The sequence below is a fragment of the Aptenodytes patagonicus genome, chromosome 2 (genome assembly GCF_965638725.1).
Source record: "Aptenodytes patagonicus chromosome 2, bAptPat1.pri.cur, whole genome shotgun sequence".
Taxonomy (NCBI): Eukaryota; Metazoa; Chordata; class Aves; order Sphenisciformes; family Spheniscidae; genus Aptenodytes; species Aptenodytes patagonicus.
Window position 1 is genome coordinate 68,953,159 of NC_134950.1, and position 18,418 is coordinate 68,971,576.

At 38.9% G+C, this 18,418-nt stretch overlaps 1 protein-coding gene across 1 annotated transcript in view; it reads left to right on the forward strand.

Moving 5' to 3' along the window:
* The window catches only part of LOC143156531 (dynein axonemal heavy chain 5-like), a 175,048-nt gene that overhangs the window by 34,834 nt on the left and 121,796 nt on the right, over positions 1–18,418 (forward strand). The window contains exons 24-35 of the mRNA XM_076330176.1: positions 82–245; positions 1,399–1,491; positions 2,621–2,824; positions 4,443–4,523; positions 4,607–5,011; positions 5,171–5,289; positions 7,545–7,681; positions 8,729–8,891; positions 12,296–12,407; positions 12,736–12,864; positions 14,223–14,422; positions 14,526–14,679. Coding sequence (XP_076186291.1) covers positions 82–245; positions 1,399–1,491; positions 2,621–2,824; positions 4,443–4,523; positions 4,607–5,011; positions 5,171–5,289; positions 7,545–7,681; positions 8,729–8,891; positions 12,296–12,407; positions 12,736–12,864; positions 14,223–14,422; positions 14,526–14,679 — 1,961 coding nt within the window. The remainder of the gene's footprint in view (positions 1–81; positions 246–1,398; positions 1,492–2,620; positions 2,825–4,442; positions 4,524–4,606; positions 5,012–5,170; positions 5,290–7,544; positions 7,682–8,728; positions 8,892–12,295; positions 12,408–12,735; positions 12,865–14,222; positions 14,423–14,525; positions 14,680–18,418) is intronic.

Sequence of the window (18,418 nt, forward strand, 5' to 3'; positions counted from 1 at the left end):
TTAATATCATTTTAAGATTTTTTTTCCCCACACTTATTGTGGTAAAAAAAAACCCCTCACTTAAATATTATATTTATTTAGGCACGAAGATTTCTTTAGAGTCCTTAAGACATCGATTGCGTGTTGGTGACTCTAGGTATCAGATGATCAAGTTTGTAGAGTCACAGAGGGTTCCTTTGTTCAAAGCTGAAATTCAACTGGCTATTCCAAATGTTGTCTTGAGACCAAGTCTTGAAGATATTCAGGTAACGAAATAATTGCACGTCTCGGTCATTTATGGTAAAACATTTATAAATGCATTGTTTTAAAACAACACGTGCAAATTTAATTTGGTATAAGAACTAGAAGAAAGGGAAAAAAAGATCAAAAGTCAAGAGTTCATGACATCACTTGGTGCTAAGGTCATGAAGCCACTGATCAGGTTTGTTATGCAGGCCAGTAGAAGGAACTGTTTGCCTAAAAGCTCAGTAACTCAGGTTCACAAACCTCTACTTAGAGGCAAACATTTCAAAGTGGATGCAAAAATAAAAATGAATGCCATTGATACAACCTGATTTGACTTCCTGGTCGCCTTAAACTCTTTCAGAATATAAAACGATGTTATCAGTTTTAAGTATCATTCATAAATCAGCATTCTGCAGTAGTGAAATGTAAAGAAAAATATTACACGCCTGAGGCCCTAAACTGTGAAAAAAAATTGAACACTCATTTAAAGTTATACTAATTCAGCAAAATTCTTACACACATACTTACGATCTCTTATAACGTCTGAAATAATTCACAAAGTATTAGTTGTTTATGGTGTTGATTTGTGGGCTTTTCATTTAGCATTGTCACTGCCAAAATCAGTAGTTGAATTCTTTCTCAGATTTCATTTGCAGCCTTCATGGTAGTGTCAGTAAGAAATCAGACCACAAAGTGTAATTTTAAAATACCATAGATAGAAGAAGTTATGTAATAATTTACATAGCTGCCTGTATAGATGATAGACTATACCATCACAAATTCAGACAAATGTGTTCAGGCATTCTGATGTGAATGTGAAAACTATTATTATTAATAATAAATAACTATGTTTATAACCAGTTTAAGGGGAAATAGTACTATAATTAAGTTATGATCCCCAGTAATTCATGATTACTGCTCATAAAGGTCTCTTATGTTCTTGTTTGAAAACCACATGAACATAGAAGGACTGTGATAGAGCTTTGTGGAGTACTTTTTCCCCTTACAAAATGTATTTTGGGTGATCTACTTCATGCTTATTAGAATATTTCCTGTGAAGATAGACATAAAATTTTTCCATTTTGGTATTGTTTGGAGGATCCCTCTTCCCCCCCCGCCCCAATTTGTCGTAATCTCTCTGTGTGCTCAAGGTGAATGTTCTGCTATTTTCAGAGTGCTGTAAACAGAGCAGTAAATATTATATTATCAATAGCCAAAGATATCCCCCTGTGGAAATTTGCTTACTTACATCATAAACAGCAGCAGGTGAGTGTTTTATTTTGATTATTTTAAAATGTTAGTATTTTGGTTAACATTTCTTAATCTCATAAGAATATATTCTGTACCAATACTTTGACTTGTAGTCTGGGGGATCTTACTGTTAAGTGAAAGCCTAGTTTTTGATCTCTATACCAAGTAATTGAACATAAGAGTTCATAAATTTTATATTTGGTGGTTTCTAGTAATAAAATCAAAATTTGCTTTAAAAAAATCTTTTAAATATACTGTTCAAGTATGATGATGATAGTGTATATAATGTGTGAAAACTAACATTATCCATGGCTACTACTAGCTGAGTATAAATTATTATTAGTCTTCCCAGGCAAAAACTGTATTTTAAGTTAAACGTTCAGGCTGCAGACAGCACCTATAATGCTACAGTAAATACAATATAAATATTTTAACTGGCATTTAAATGAGCACTTAAAACCTTGGGGAGGTCTGAGTTACGGATAGAAACTGAAATTTGTTGAAGTACAGAAATGCACAGTAATGCCTTAATTCTCTCCTCTGGTAATGAAATACAGATCTATGTAGATCTGTGCTGAAAAGTGTCTTGGTAAAAATATCTTCCTATTTGGTCAATCTGACATGAAAAACAGACAGCTCATTTCAATGAAAAAAACCATTCAAATCCTGCAAATAAATGATAAAAACAATAAACCAGGAGAGAGTGGGTTGAATTCAGTTTCCTCAAGCAGAGTTGTTTGCTTATTTCCAAGCAGCCAATCCCCTACAGCCTACAGGACCTTTTTTGGCCAACAATGGCTATAGATTGTAATTCTATGCTAAAGAAAGCAGGAAGACCTGAGAAGTTGTGTAGGAGCAGGAAACAGCACAGTTGTACTTGTATATGATGCGTATTTGACAGATGTCAGAAAGAATTAATATAGAGCTCCACGTGGCAATTTTTTATAAAATCAGCTTTAACACTAGAGCTACAGTTCTGTAAAAATCCAAGCTAAGAACAGGAGGTCTCCTCGTGGATGCTTTCTCTGCACTTTCTATCTGTTCTTGGAAGCACTTATTGTGTGTGCATTATTGGGCATTCTATAATGTAAGAAAATATATAACACTACTGGACATACGTTTTTTCTTGTTTAATTTATGCCAGATTGAACAAGCTGTTGCTGTAGAGCTAGGTGATGAGAGCAAACTCACCAGGATGGTGGCACTGAAACCTTTAGACAAACAGATCATCGAGCATAAGGATGTAAACAAAGTGGTGATCCAACTAAATACAATTATTTTATCTCTCAAAACGGAAGCATTGGATCTTCTGAAGAGCTTTTCTGAATTTTCAGGCATCTGGAACAAGGTTAAATACATATTTAATAAAATATGTTGCTGTATTGTGAAATCTTCTAAATAAACTGTTTCGGGTTGCATAAGGAGACTGTGTGCTCAGTAGGAAGCGTTGCTTTCATAGTAGAATCCATATACCAATAGTACCTCCTCTGTCTCCTCTTGTGTTGACCAGAACTTGTCATTCTTTACCAATTAAACCATCTAAGGAAGAAAGCAGAAGAACCAAAAGGTATGGTGGGAGCATGAACAAGCTTATGCTCTCATATGCTTATGCATCTTTCCCACAGCATCTTGTCTGCATGGGTTATAAAAAAGAACCATTTAGCAGAATCGGAGAAATTGCAGCCTACAAAGCTGTTCCTGAATATTATATATATTATATATAATATTTTATATATATTATATAATATGTATAATATATATTATACCTATCAAAGGTGCTTTAGTCAGGCTGAGAAACAAGCAATCAAAACAGGAGTAATCTTATCTTTGTAACTGCTCACTATTTTTAACTTCCCCTTCCTAAACCAACTCATAAGTGACCACGTTCTCACAGCTGACTCTTCTGCAGTTAGAGTTCAGGCTAAGGCAGGGGATTTTCACCTCTTCATGGCTTCTGGGGTTCCAAATCTTAATGCTTAGTTACCTCAGTTCTTGGAGGTATTGTTTGAGCTAATCACATATTGATGGTATGTCTTTTCACCCAGACAAGGCACAATCAGATTGGATGATGCAGTAGCATGATAGTGTTTCCTTTTTACTTAAATCTTCTAAAATAGTCAATTAATCTGCCTCCTTAACCTTAAAATTCCTTAGGATTTGGCACTGTTTCCCCCATCTTTATAATTTCTGTAGGACCACTGGGAACTGTCACTGGTAACTCATTATTGGCCAGAGAAGCCGTAACAGCTTCTCAGGGACCTCACAGTGCAGACTGTAGATGAAAATCATTGAGCTGGGCAAAGATCATTTGTCTGTAATTGAACCGAGAATCTAACACATTTATTGAGCTGGTGACACTGAAGTTCTCACCTCTGCAGAGACTGGCCTACCTTATGAAAAGGAAGGATGCTCAGTGCTCTGTTCCCTTTAAACAAGGTTCAACGAGCTAAATGCCCCCTCTTCCCTTAGATCCATCCTTCCCTGCCAAACTGTGCTTGCTCCAAATGGCCAGTCCATTTGTAGCTAGAAACTGCAGTTAAATATACTGTTTCAGGAATAGTGAAGATGACTGAGTACAATCACTACCATTTAAAGACCTGTTAGAGGACGTGAGCTACTTTTGGGGGTTTGGAGACAGAAGGAAGACTGGGAAGGAAATATTTCCAGCAAAGTTTTAGCAGCTACATTGTAAATTTTGTAGTAATATTTGGATGGAGAAGGGATATCCTGATCTGTGTCAGTTTTTAAGTTACAGATAGATTTCAAGTGCTTTAAAGAGTACTGTACAAGGAGTAAGAGTCAGGAAAAGCAGTTCAAGTGAAATAATTTGATCTTGATGCTTCTGTATTAAGCTCTGTTAGAGAGGGATCCTTTGTGTTTGCACAGTAGATCAGGCAGCTGGGTCCCCCGTAGGTTATTGTAATACCAATACTAAATAATAATTAAAATAAGCTTCTTTTATATAGGATCCAGAGGAAAAAGTGAGGGAATTTACAGATACTAAACCAACAATGGCTGAATTCCAAACTCAAATCAGATACTTTTCTGTAAGTATTATATCTTTAATAAAAACGAACTGTTCAGAGAAATTGTGGTGAAATTAAAAACTGAACACTTGTGTTTGTCTTAGCAATTAGAAATGCAAATCAGAGAACTGCCAAATCACTGTGTACTGGAATCAGTGGATATTGCAACAGAGTCGTTGAAAATAGCCTTAATTCAGGAATGCCGCTCAAGACAAAGAACATTTGGATTAGCTTTGAATAAAAAGTCTGCCACAGACATGGATGAAATTTATTCATTCATTGAAAATGTTAGCAAGAGATTAAGCAGACCTATCCATGACCTTGATGATGTACGGGGAGCAATGGAAGCACTAAAGGAAATTCGAGAGAATGAGATTAAAATTGACATGACAGTTGGACCTGTAGAAGAATCTTATTCTGTGCTTCATAAATACAATCTGCTCTTTCAAGATGGAAATACAGAAAGAGTTGATGGATTGGCTTATGCCTGGAAGAACTTAAACACACAGGTATCATAGCTGTATTATTTCTCAAATTATATATACAGCAAAGTTATTGTCAGCCTTTTTAATGTTGAAATGCTAGAACAAAACTATTTTCTTACTTAAAACTCTCTGCTTTTTTTCCTGCCTCTTTTATGCCTGTTTTTCCTCTTTGTCTGCATGTAGGCGCTGCAGGTTGAGGACTTGCTGCTGAAGGTACAGCCAGACATGAAAACAGGTTTACTGAGTGGTGTTCAAAAATTCCAGATTGATACTGCAGAATTTTACAAAGATTATAATGAAAAGTAGGTGACCTGTGGTGCAACTCAATTATGCTTCATTAGTGATTGTTCAAAAATGGTGTATCGAAAGGGCTTCAGAAAATGATCATGGCACAGCCTCAATGTATATATGACAGCTCATAAAAAAGCCTAATTTCAGAATAATACAAGACGGGGACATACTCTTACTGTCACAGATTCATTCCCATAATTTCAGTGCTGGAGTCAGTGAAATTCCAGAAGAGTTAATAGGTTGGGGGGGGGGGAAAAATCAAATTCTCAATCCAGATCCAAATTTAAAGTTTTTCTGGGTTCTAAACTCAACAAAGCACTTAAGCAGTTATTTAATATTAAGTATATAAATAGTGCCTTGGATGTGAGTGGAGATTCCAGTTCTTGGTGTTTCTAAGTTCACTGAGTCTTACTCAGTCTTACTTCTAAGATTACTTTGGCTTTTTTTAATTTAAATTGTGGGGTATGTGTGCTTCATTGGACACTTCTACATTAGCAACGATGAAGGAAAGAGCAGACTTTGGTTTCCTGTGATCTGTTATGATTCTAGGACAATACATGCACAGTGTGTGTTTTTTGGCAATGAAGTTCATGTCAGCAGCTATATACCCTAGGCATGCCCTGCACACCTATAAGCCCATGGGCAGTGTGAAGCAGCTTTATGTACAGCCTCTGCAGACTGCCTTGCTATTACGAACAGAATTCTGTGCATGCGTAGAGCACACACTCCTGGAGGGCCTTGGAGAATATATACTCTTCTCCTAGGGCAGGTGCTTTCGCATTGGTGTTACAAGCAGGGTGGTCCAAATGGTATCCGGATGTTTGGCTTCAACCTTGGCTTCACCAGGAGTGAAACTTCTTGAAGGCACACTAGCAGTGCATTTGAGTGCAAGCTTCAAGACTCCAGTTATAGACACAAGGTGAATTTGCACCTAAAAGCAACCTGCTAGAGCACCAAGTTGCTAATGTGGATGCATGCATAGTGCTGCCTGCAGTTCTGCTCTCAGAGTTGTCCAGAGGAATTCATGGAAACACTCTGTGGCTGCTACCAGTTGTAGGGACCCTGAGAGCATCCCCCTCCTGGAGGTTCAGCTGCCTGGGCTCAGGGCCAACTTAGAGCTAGTGCATCTGAGGGTTTCACCCTTCCTTTGGTGACAGAGCACTCCCACGCAGCTCTGCTGGGAGGCATCCAGGAAGGCTGACACTCCTTCCTGTGGGATTTGCTTTTAAGCCAAGACTTCACTGCTTGGCCCCCTGACCTACAGCTCCAGCTCTGTCGCAGCCATGCCTGTGCCTGGCCATGGACCCTACTGAGCTGAACCTGGATCCCAATGCACAGACTCACTTCTCAGCCTGATCTCAGAACAGCCTGGTAACCACTGGACTGTGTCTCATCCTGGTTACCTTCATTAGACATGCTCCTGACCCTGACGTGCTGACTCACTTTCCCTGCTCGACCTTGATCCTGTGTAATTATTGTGGACTTGTCTAAAGATCTGGACCCTCATTTGAACCCGACTACCATCCCCAGCCGTGCCGTGCTCTCCTTGCTCAGGTACTATGGAACCAGGTCTCTGCTGACCATATTACTGCTTTCATCTTGTGGTTCCATTTTCCTCGCCAAGCAGCCAGCCTGCACTGCTCTCTGATGCCCATGTGCCTGTATTTGTTTCTAGAAATAACGATGGCACAACAGAAGATGACATTCTTACAGTTCTCATCCCAAAATATTATGACGCAGCCAAGAAGCAGTCCCAGGCATGAGAGCTGGGGATTACGCCCAGTCCTCCAGCAGAGACATACTCATTAGGGCAAAATCATATTTTTTCTGTTATTCTTCTGAGTGTATGGTTGTAGTACCAGCTACCACAGTTTTTACCCCTGAATTATATACCTGCTGTCTTTCCCTTTTTAAGAATATAAATGAAAATAATCATTAAAACGTATTTTATGGAAGAAAAAAATGGAAAATGACAAAGACAAAACATTTGTAGATCTTTTTAGCTGTTTGTAATATGTATGGTAACCCAGATGAATTTTATTATTAGAAAATAAATTGGGATTTCTTTCAGGGAATACTCAATACGTAATGTTGGGACACTGAATATACTTTGCATTTTGTCTTTTAGTATCTTTTGTGAAAATGTCTAGAAAATATGTTAGAAAATATTAAATACTCTTCAGTAAGTAAGGTCTGGGTGCTGTTGTGCTTCTTTGTGAAGCCTGTATGGTTGATACTTGCACTGAATTTGTTTTGTTTTTTACAGGGGCCCCAGTGAGGAGAATGTTCCTCCCCATGAAGCAAGTGACAGATTACAGATCTTTCAAGCCAAATTTGATGATCTATGGAGGAATTATATCTCTCTTTCTGGTGGGGAAGAATTATTTGGTCTTCCTATCACAGGTAGTTTCTCAGGGGATATGGATACCTGGTCCTAGGCTATTAAATTTTTCTTGTGGGTCCTGCTAAATGCGATCAGAGCTGGATTCATTGTAGAAAAATTCCTTGCAGTAAATTATTATTGTCTTTCCTATGAAAAGCTGCTGTGTGAAACTGGCTCTCAGTCTGTACATACATAAACATCAGGTGGAAAAATACTGCACTGTTCCATGTATCTCAGGGTCCAGCTGCTTTTTCTGTTCAGAGCTAAGTGCATCTTCCGTCTGTATTCTTCCATGTCCAAATTTGGGAAACATGTTGCCGAAGTACTCAAGTTGTCCCTGCTCCGGATATATAATGAATTCCCTTGGGCTGTGCAACTGATCTGTAATATCCTTATGCCTCCTAGTCAGAAACACTTCAAGTTTGGAAGACCGTGGTGAGAATTAAAGTTACAGCAGAATGTATGAAAGGCACTTTAATTTGTACATACTAAATTCAGTATATTTTCCTGTCAAGACATATGCGATAATCATGATATATTTAACTAGGAGTTCCCAAAGATATGAAGGAAACTAAACAAAACATTTCAGTTAAGGAGGTCCATTTTAAATACTTTTATTGTGTAACATATTCTATATTTTGATTTAGAAAGCACACCCCTCATCCCCACCCTCTGCTTCTTAAGTAAATAGTGCAAATTGAGATGGGGGATATTTTAGTTCTTGTATAAAACTATAGTACGTTCCTTTGCCATTTCAGCTACTTTTTCAACATTATCTTCCTCACAGAGATAGATGCAGCACCTCCCTTATAAGATTACATCTACTGTTGTAGAAGAATTTTTGTAAAAACCTCAGCAATCTAAACAATTACTGTGCATCAAAATCTGATGTTCTTATGTAATGTAACTGGAAAAGTTTGTCTTACTAGACACTATCTAAAGGACCACAAGTCTGGTTTCAGACATTTATTAAATACCAATTTTAGAAATACATGGATTTTTATGTTCATGTATACAGTTGTACCTAATTAACATTCACAAATTTCTTCTTTTAAAATTTGAAACAGAGTATCCTGAACTGCACAAAATTAAACGTGAACTTTCATTGCTTCAGAAACTTTACAGTCTTTATAATTCAGTTACTGCTAATATCAATGGATACAATGAAATGCTTTGGAATGATTTAAATATTGAAAACATTAACGATGAACTTCTGGATTTTCAAAAGAGGTAAGTTGTTATTTGTTGAAGTGCATACAATTTTTATTTCTCAGCTTTCTGTGTTAATTATCTTGTGAAAATTGCCCTGAGGGGCAAAACTCTGTTGGTTTATTTCAAGCTCAGGCTTGCTCAAGTGCTCAGCACAGCTGCACTAGTTGCAGACTGTGGTACAATATGCAGCTAGTGTGTGACCTTACTTAGCTCAGTCTGCGAGTCACTTTAGGCTTGTTGGGGTATACCGACATGGTATGTTGTAGCTTATTTAATGAGTAAGGTGCATAAACCTGTGGCGAGGTGGTTGTAAGTCTAAATAACCTTCATAGCTGATCTTCATATATTACCTTCTCAGTGATTTAGTTACAGCTAATTAATTGTTAGTCCGTGATGTTAGACAGAATTTTGACATTACTGTCTACTTCTGCGCATTTGTATGGATTGAAATTGTCATTTCAACAAGGGTAGGTAGCCACACTAAATTCTGAGGGGTTATTTATGAGGTTTGAGAGGAAGAATGTTTTCCATACTGCATGCAAAATAACTGTTAGGTGAAACCATGCTTTGCGGAAGTCAGAGGAATTTTTCTACTGTGTTGGTAAAGATGCATCTTTGGTTTTTCAACAGCCATGGCTGGGTCTGCAAGACTTCCCTGACCCAGCTTGTTACTCCTCTCAGAGGCAGGGGCTCATGAACAAACAGGATTTGGATTGTTTCCCCTTTGCCAGCTTTCTTTGAATTCTGATTCCTGGCACTGGAGTACGGACAGAATTGCTAGAAAAGGGGCATTTTGTTACATGCAAAAGTGGAGAGTCTATACGCAGGTCTTAATTATTTTGTGCATCCATTCCTTCAGAGCAGTAATCTGTACCAGTCTATGTTTTAGTCTTAATGGGAATTACAGAATATACATGAAAACCAAATTACATGCAAAAGTTTGAAAATAAATGTGCAATATTTTTATCCTGTGCATATCTATTGGAAAAAAGATGTGAACTGTCTCTGTTTTCTTTCTTTTATTATCTTTGTATAAGCATTTTCTTCACCTCTTTACACAGTGGTTCTGATCACTTTCTCAGTGAATTCTGTCGAGACAAGTTCATACTCCATATAAACAGTTTTCTCTTCTGCAGAGCCTCTCTTCTGGAACAGCCAGTGTGTGAGTCTCTCTGCTTCACCAGTAGTTCTGATCAGCTTTTGATTTTGGATTTTCCAGTGTGACCTGAGAGAGACTTCACTTACATTTTGGTATTGTTCAAGAGATTGAGATCAAATCTGTGTTTTTCATCTCATCCCAAATCTTTGAAACGTGTAGGAAAAGTTACTTGTGCTCAGGCTTTTTAGTCATATGGTATTTTGAGCGTGTCACCATTTTAGCAGGGTCCATTTCTGTACACACTGAAGGAGTGAGGTGGAGATTTTCTTCTTTTTCTGGAAAAAAACAAGTAAACTGTCTTCATTAATTTGGAAAAAACCCTCGTTTTAAAAAAATAATAATAGTAAAAATGAATGTATGCAAAAAATACATACTTCTGCATTTGGACAATATCTATAAGTCTTGATATCATTTCAGTAGAATTCTGGAATCTGCATCATCATTTTTTCTATAGTTAATTATATTTTACAGGTTGGTTGGACTCTCTTTATGCTTCCTTCTCCTGGAACTCTGAAGGAAGCCATTGCATGACAACAGTTTTGAAAGTTTTGTGTTTCTCTTTTTACTTCATGTGTGACTTTTTTTTTCCTCTCAAGTGTTGAGCTATATTTGGAGCAAGGTGACCACCAATAGGCAGTAAATATTTATTTGTAGACGTCTAACCCAGTACTATCCTTCCTTTGGCAGGCTTGCTAGCATTATTGCATCAAGCTATTCTCTTTAAAGCTGGAGAAATATAAACAGTGTACAGGGGGTACCCACAGAAATAACTAAGATGGTATGCTGTGTTATGAAAGGACCAGGAATACTGGAAATGCAATTAGTGTTTTAGCATAATTGTAAAGATTTGCATAGTTCTTTACTGTAATGTTCTTTTTTTGCTACCCCTTTTAAAAATAGTAATATAATAGAAAACCTAGAATCGTGAAAACAAGAATCACAAAAATGACTCCAGGTGAAAATAAATCCATTTAAAAGGAGATAAAAAAGGATAAATGTTTAGAGAAAACGCATGTGGTAGAGACCATTATAGAAGTTTATAATAACAGCTAGAGAGGTTTTCCTTTATGTTTCACTGTAATATAGTGTAAAGAGAACATCCAGTAAATTCAAGAAGGAGATTTAAACCTGATCAATGTAGTTTTTTTAACATAGTATGTAACTCATGGAACTTCCTGTTAGAAGATATTACTGAGATGAAGACAAAGAAAAAAGGTATCTGTATAAAAAAATTAGCAGTTTTCATTACCAAGCTAAGAGATCCCATTTCCAATTGCCAGCCTAAGACAAAGTTTTAAGAATGTTACTTCTTGTGCCTCAGCATAGAAGTAGCCAGGAACTGCCTCTTAAAGCCTTATCCATACGTGGCAGAGTATAATTTTTCATTCTGCGATGCTTTTCTCTAGCATATTTAATACTATCTGTTGTTGGATTCAAGATGAAAGACTACAGAGATTATTGCAGTGCCATGACAGTATGCATATGTTCATCTACCTCTTACCAGCAAGCAGTGAAGAATTCACACATGCTCCAATGTTATGTGACAGATCTGTCTGATTTTGAGCTGTGAAAAATGGAGAATTTCTTTGAAGGAATTTTTCATTATGGGTTGGTTTTATGCAGCTTTTTGTTCCTGTCATTGAGCTGTAAGAGAACTGCTGTCAGTCTTTGGTCCATAGCTTTGGCAGATGAAAATTGGCATGACTTGTTAGAAGCAAATGGAGCTGTGACAATTCACAATTTTACATTTTTTTTTCATCTTGAAATTGTGCATAAAGAAAGATTTTTCTTTAAATATATTTTGTACAAACTAGATATAAAATAAGACATATTTGATTGAAACAAAAGTGTTTTTCTGTTTGCAAGCAGGTTAGTTTTGGTGTAGGATGTGCTTTATTTTGCTTGAAAAAATATATGTAATTTAATCCTTTTTCCCCTTTACAAAATCAGGTAAATTTTCAAATTTTTAATAAAACAATAACACTGCAAAAGCTTAAGTTCAGACATGGGTTTGCACATGAAATTAACCTCCTTTAATTCAAACTGAGATAAAAACCAAACCATTCTAGTGTGATTTTTACTGTCGTTAGCAGTGTTTCATGCCTGCAGTCAGAAACAGTCAGCTATATATTATGTTACCAGCTTGCAACTGGATTTTATTTACTGGAATAAAAGAATGAAGAATGAGAATATATTGTACTATTAAATGGTGGATTGTGATTATTAAGAATAAAATATTTCTTCTTTTTTGTGCTTTTTAAAGAATCCGTAAGTTACCGAAAGCATTGAAGGAATGGCAAGCTTTTCAAGACCTAAAAAAAAAAATTGATGACTTCACAGAGACCTGTCCTTTGCTTGAAATGATGGCAAACAAAGTATGTTCAGCATAATAATTTGGAGATGAGATTCACTTGAAAAACTCTATTGAAGACTGTTGTATGACTATAAGATGCTTTCCATTATTCTTTTTTTATAGATAAAAGCAGCTATATTTTTGACAAAAATCTAGTTAGGGTTAGTTGCAGAAAAGTAAAACAAAAGACTTCATAATGTGATTAGAAGAACTATTAATGCTTTCAATGGAATGGAAATCAAGACTCTTCTATTTGTTTAACAGATGCAGTGCAAAAGTATGTGATCAATCTAGTCCTAAAAATAATACGTTTTAAAAAAATCTTCCCTAATTTCTATGGACTTTTCTAGGCAATGATGTCACGACACTGGGAAAGAATTGCACAAGTAACTGGGCATCACTTTGATGTTGACTCTGAAAATTTCTCTTTGAAAAACATAATGGATGCCTCTTTATTAAAATATAAAGAAGATATTGAGGTACATGTACTTTTCTGTTTGTTTTCAATGAATAACTTGTGATCTGAGGCCCTGTGCTTTTGGGATCCTGTTTCTAGTCAGCTTTGTAACATTAAAAAATTTGGCTTTAGTTGGAGAATTCTTATGAAGAATGGAGTTTGGTAGTTGGTATTAGCAGTGGTGGTTAGTTAATTTCCTTTTTATTCTGGAGAAGGATTAAATGGATAGATGGTATTACACTAATCCTTCCATAGTAGGAATTCTGTTGTTTTAAGAGTAGTGTGATTCTGTCATGCTTCTGGTTTAGGGTCTGCTTACTTATAAGTTTTTCTTCCTTTTAAAGGTCTCATCAGAGAGAAAAAATAGTTGCTGTAAGTCTGATCCTGTTAAGTGCTCAAAATCCTTGGAACACAGTAGAAGTGGAGAATATAGGATTAAAGGAGAACGGGGTTCTTTTGTATTTCAAAAGTCACTCTTCACAAGAGCACAGAGTGATGAGAAGGCTTATGGAGTGTGCACAAGCTACAAAGCTATTGCCTCCTCCATTTTGGGGACAGTAGTTATCTAGCAAGTACATTAGCTTTACGCTCGTTACCTTTTGCAATAACAAGGTATAGCTAAAAATAAAGAAGGAAAACCCCAACAGTTTCTAACTTCAGTTCTATTGTCACTTAGCTAAATCTGTGGTCCCTCCATAGTAGTGACCTGATTTGTCTTGTTCCACAAAGGAACACTTCTAAGACAAAAAACATGAAATCAAACCTCTGCTGTACCCAATTTCCAGACAAGAATTTAAGCTGTATGAAGGGTTCAGAGTGATAGCCTTACACTCAAGGAAAGACTTTAAACCTGTGATGGAATCCGATACGCTCCTGAACCTGAATTTGGGGTCCAATCTGAGTAGCTGCTCCTTTTCTCTCTGATGCAATAACCAACTTTATGACAGTCCTGTCCTCGCTGTCTTCAACAAGTAGCAGGCAGTCATGTTGTCCACGTACACTCTATTCTTGGACTGTTTATTGGTTTTGATTGGTAATGTGTATTTTCCTTAACCCCCCCAGTAGGTATATTTGACTTCAAATTTTAATACATTTAATACAAATTCTGCCTGCAGATTCACTGAGTCAGTGAATTTTCAAAAGTGTAAGGTGCTAGTACTAGTGAAGATGGAGTATAGCCCATAAAAGGTTCCAGTTACAAGTAGTACTATAATATAATCTAGTTTGTAATACAATAATGTTAAGGTGTTTCAATGTATATTTTCATTAGCTAGAACTTACACTGAAGTCTGGATCTGGCCAATGAATTTTAATTGTCTTTACAAGTGTGCATTATATTAGCCTTAGAGGAATGTCATTTACTAGTTTAATTTTACACAGGATATCTGCATCAGTGCTGTTAAAGAAAAGGATATTGAAGCAAAATTGAAGCATGTCATCAGTGAATGGAGTACGCATGCTTTCAGTTTTGGCCAATTCAAAACTCGAGGAGAACTCCTTCTGAAAGGATCAGATATATTGGAGAAAATAGCTTTGGTGGAAGACAGCCTCATGATACTGGGGTCGCTCATGAGCAACAGGTACAAAACTTAATAAATGCACATACTGTGTAAATCTAATCAAACCCAAAAGTAAACAATGACCATCTTAGGTTCTTTTTCCCTTTAACTCATGTTCATGCAGGTATAATGCACCGTTTAAGTCCACTATACAACAGTGGGTTCAGAAGTTGACCAATACTGCAGAGGTAATTGAAAACTGGATTACTGTACAAAACCTCTGGATTTACCTTGAAGCTGTGTTTGTTGGTGGAGACATTGCAAAACAACTACCTCAAGTATGTTGATTTGTGATAACAATATGTTAATGGCAGTATGTTGTACCAAGAGATTAGCCACATCACAGAGTTTACTTGCTAACGCATGTAATGCATTTAAGTTTTGTGGGCTGCGCATAGGCAGTTCAGAAGAAGTTTTGCCAAACTGGGGTCTGTCTGGTTTAACTGCTTAGAACTTCGTCAAACCTACAGGAGCAGGATTGTTTGTAATTCAGGCTCAAATGTTCCCGTCAGCTTGCAGTATTAGTGAATCATATGATAGCACAGGGCTCAGGACTACTTAATGGTACAAAACTGATGTATCGCTTCTCCCATATATGCCAACATCACTTTCTTCCTGTGTGCACGTTTATAGGCTCTAATTTATGTAATAATAGAATGACAGATTTCCTATATGAATTCTATACTTGCTAGGACTCAGTATAACTAAGTCCCAGAGAGAGATGCTGCAAGACTTGGGCAGCTGCATGTGTACTAATCTGTGTGAACTATAGCAACCTCTTCAAAAAGCAATTATGACCTTCCATGATAGCAGCTGCAAAAGAGTTATGGAATGATTTGACTTCCAGCAGGAGAGAAATTCCAGAATAAGTCATCCTCTCTGTTGCGTCTCCTAATGAGAGGTTTTCATATAGTTCTAATACACCACAGTTTAGTAGCACTGGATCAACCAGTGCTGTGACTTAGCAAAACTATGATTATTGGGAAATAATTAAATATGAATTTATTTCAGGCCACATCTTTTATAATTAAAGGCTTACAATTTCCAAAATTAACATTAATTTTTGTAAGTTAAGTAAAGCTTTCTTAACTGTTATTTAAGATAACTATGTTTTTTTTAGTTCATGAGATATGTTTATATTGTTAAAGTTTATTAGAGAATTAATAAGCAGTTTTTGCAGATGAACAAATGCCGCAGCATAGCTGAGGCATTTGATAACTGCTAAAGCTACTTCTTACAAGGATGATACATGAATCAGTATTCTGGAAAAAAGCAAATGTGGTGACTATCTTTAAAGAAGGAGGAGAAAGAACAGCTTGGTGGAGGAATAATGATAGATGAGTGGGCTTAATTGCAATTCCTGGATGAATACTGCAACAAATAACTGTAAGCATCTGGAAGTTAACAAGGAGATGAGTAACAGTCAGTGTGGATTTGTTAGGACCAAAACCTGTCAAGAAAATCTAATTTGTCTAATCTAATCTAATGAATAAACAAGAGGAGTTAGAGATGTGTGCATGCCTGCAGGGCTACGATCGTATTGGCATCATGGAGACGTGGTGGGATGGCTCCTATGGTTGGAGTGTTGGGATGGAGGGATACAGGCTCTTTAGGAAGGACAGGCAGGGGAGACAAGGAGGGGGTGTTGCCCTCTATGTCAATGACCAGCTGGAGTGCACGGAGCTCCACCTGGGGATGGATGAGGAGCTGACTGAGAGCTTATGGGTCAGGATTAAAGGGAGGGCAGGGACAGGTGACATTACAGTGGGGGTCTGCTACAGGCCACCTGACCAGGAAGACCGAGCGGATGAGGGCCCTCTATAGATAGATAGGAGCAGCCTCACGTTCACAAACCCTGGTCCTCATGGGCCACCCCGACATCTGTTGGAGGGACAGCATGGCAGGGCATAAGCAATCCGGGAGGTTCCTGGAATGCATCGATGATAACTTCCTTCTCCAAGTGGTAGAGGAGCCAATGAGGAGAGGTGCTACGCTGGACCTTGTGCTCACCAACAAGGAGGGGCTGGTGGGGAATGTGAAGCTCAAGGGCAGCCTTGGCTGCAGTGACCATGAAATGGTGGAGTTCAAGATCCTGAGGGCACCGAGGAGGGTGCACAGCAAACTCACTACCCTGGACTTCAGGAGAGCAGACTTTGGCCTCTTCAGGGATCTGCTTGGTAGAATGTCATGGGATAAAGCCCTGGAGGGAAGAGGGCCCCAAGAAAGCTGGGTAATATTCAAGGATCACCTCCTCCGAGCTCAGGAGCGATGCATCCCAACAAAGAGGAGGTCAGGCAAAAACGCCAGGAGGCCTGCATGGATGAACAAGGAGCTCCTGGACAAACTCAGACACAAAAAGGAAGCCTACAGAGGGTGGAAGCAAGGACAGGGAGCCTGGGAGGAATACAGAGAAATTGTCCGAGCAGCCAGGGATGAGGTTAGGAAAGCTAAAGCCCTGGTAGAATTAAATCTGGCCAGGGACGTCAAAGGCAACAAGAAAAGCTTCTACAGGTACACCGGGGATAAAAGGAAGACTAGGGAAAATGCAGGCCCTCTTCAGAATGAAACTGGAGACCTGGTTACCCGGGATATGGAGAAGGCTGAGGCACTCAATGACTTTTTTTGCCTCAGTCTTCACTGGCAAGTGCTCAAGCCACACCACCCAAGTCGCAGAAGGCAAAGGCAGGGACTGGGAGAATGAAGAGCCACCCACTGTAGGAGAAGATCAGGTTCGAGACCATCTAAGGCACCTGAAGGTGCACAAGTCCATGGAACCTGATGAGATGCATCTGCGGGTCCTGAGGGAACTGGCGGATGAAGTTGCTAAGCCACTATCCATCGTATTTGAGAAGTCATGGCAGTCCGGTGAAGTTCCCACTGACTGGAAAAGGGGAAACATAACCCCCATTTTTAAAACGGAAAAAAGGAAGACCCAGGGAACTACAGGCCAGTCAGTCCTACCTCTATGCCCGGCAAGATCATGGAGCAGATCCTCCTGGAAACTATGCTAAGGCACCTGGAGGACAGGGAGGTGATTCAAGACAGCCAGCATGGCTTCACCAAGGGCAAGTCCTGCCTGACTAACCTAGTGGCCTGCTATGATGGAGTGACTACATCAGTGGACACGGAAAGGCCTACAGATGTCGTCTATATGGACCTCTGTAAGGCCTTTGACACAGTCCCCCACAACATCCTTCTCTCTAAAATGGAGAGGTATGGATTTGATGGGTAGACTGTCCAGTGGATGAGGAATTGGTTGGATGGTCACATCCAGAGGGTAGTGGTCAACGGCTCAATGTCCAGATGGAGATTGGTGTCCATCAGGGGTCCGTATTGGGACTGGTACTGTTTAATATCTTCATCAATGACACAGACAGTGGGATCGAGTGCACCCTCAGCAAGTCTGCAGATGATGCCAAGCTGAGCAGTGTGGTTGACATGCCTGAGGGAAGGGATGCCATCCAGATGGACCTGGACAAGCTGGAGAAGTGGGCCCGTGTAACCCTCAGGAGGTTTAACAAGGCCAAGTGTGGGGTCCTGCACCTGGGTCGGGGCAACCCCCAGTATCAATACAGGCTGGGGGATGAAGGGATTGAGAGCAGCCCTGCCGAGAAGGACTCGGGGGTACTGGTGGATGAAAAGCTGGACATGAGCCGACAATGTGTGCTCGCAGCCCAGAAGGCCAATGATACCCTGGGCTGCATCAAAAGAAGCGTGGCCAGCAGGTGGAGGGAGGTGATTCTGCCCCTCTACTCTGCTCTGGTGAGACCCCACCTGGAGAACTGTGTCCAGCTCTCGAGTCCCCAGTACAAGAAAGACACGGACCTGTTGGAGCAGGTCCAGAAGAGGGCCACGGAAATGATCGGGGGGATGGAACACCTCTCCTGTGAAGAAAGGCTGAGAGAGTTGGGGTTGTTCAGCCTGGAGAAGAGAAGGCTTTGGGGAGACCTTATTGCAGCCTTTCAATACCTAAGGGGGGCTTATAAGAAAGATGGGGACAAACTTTTTAGCAGGGCC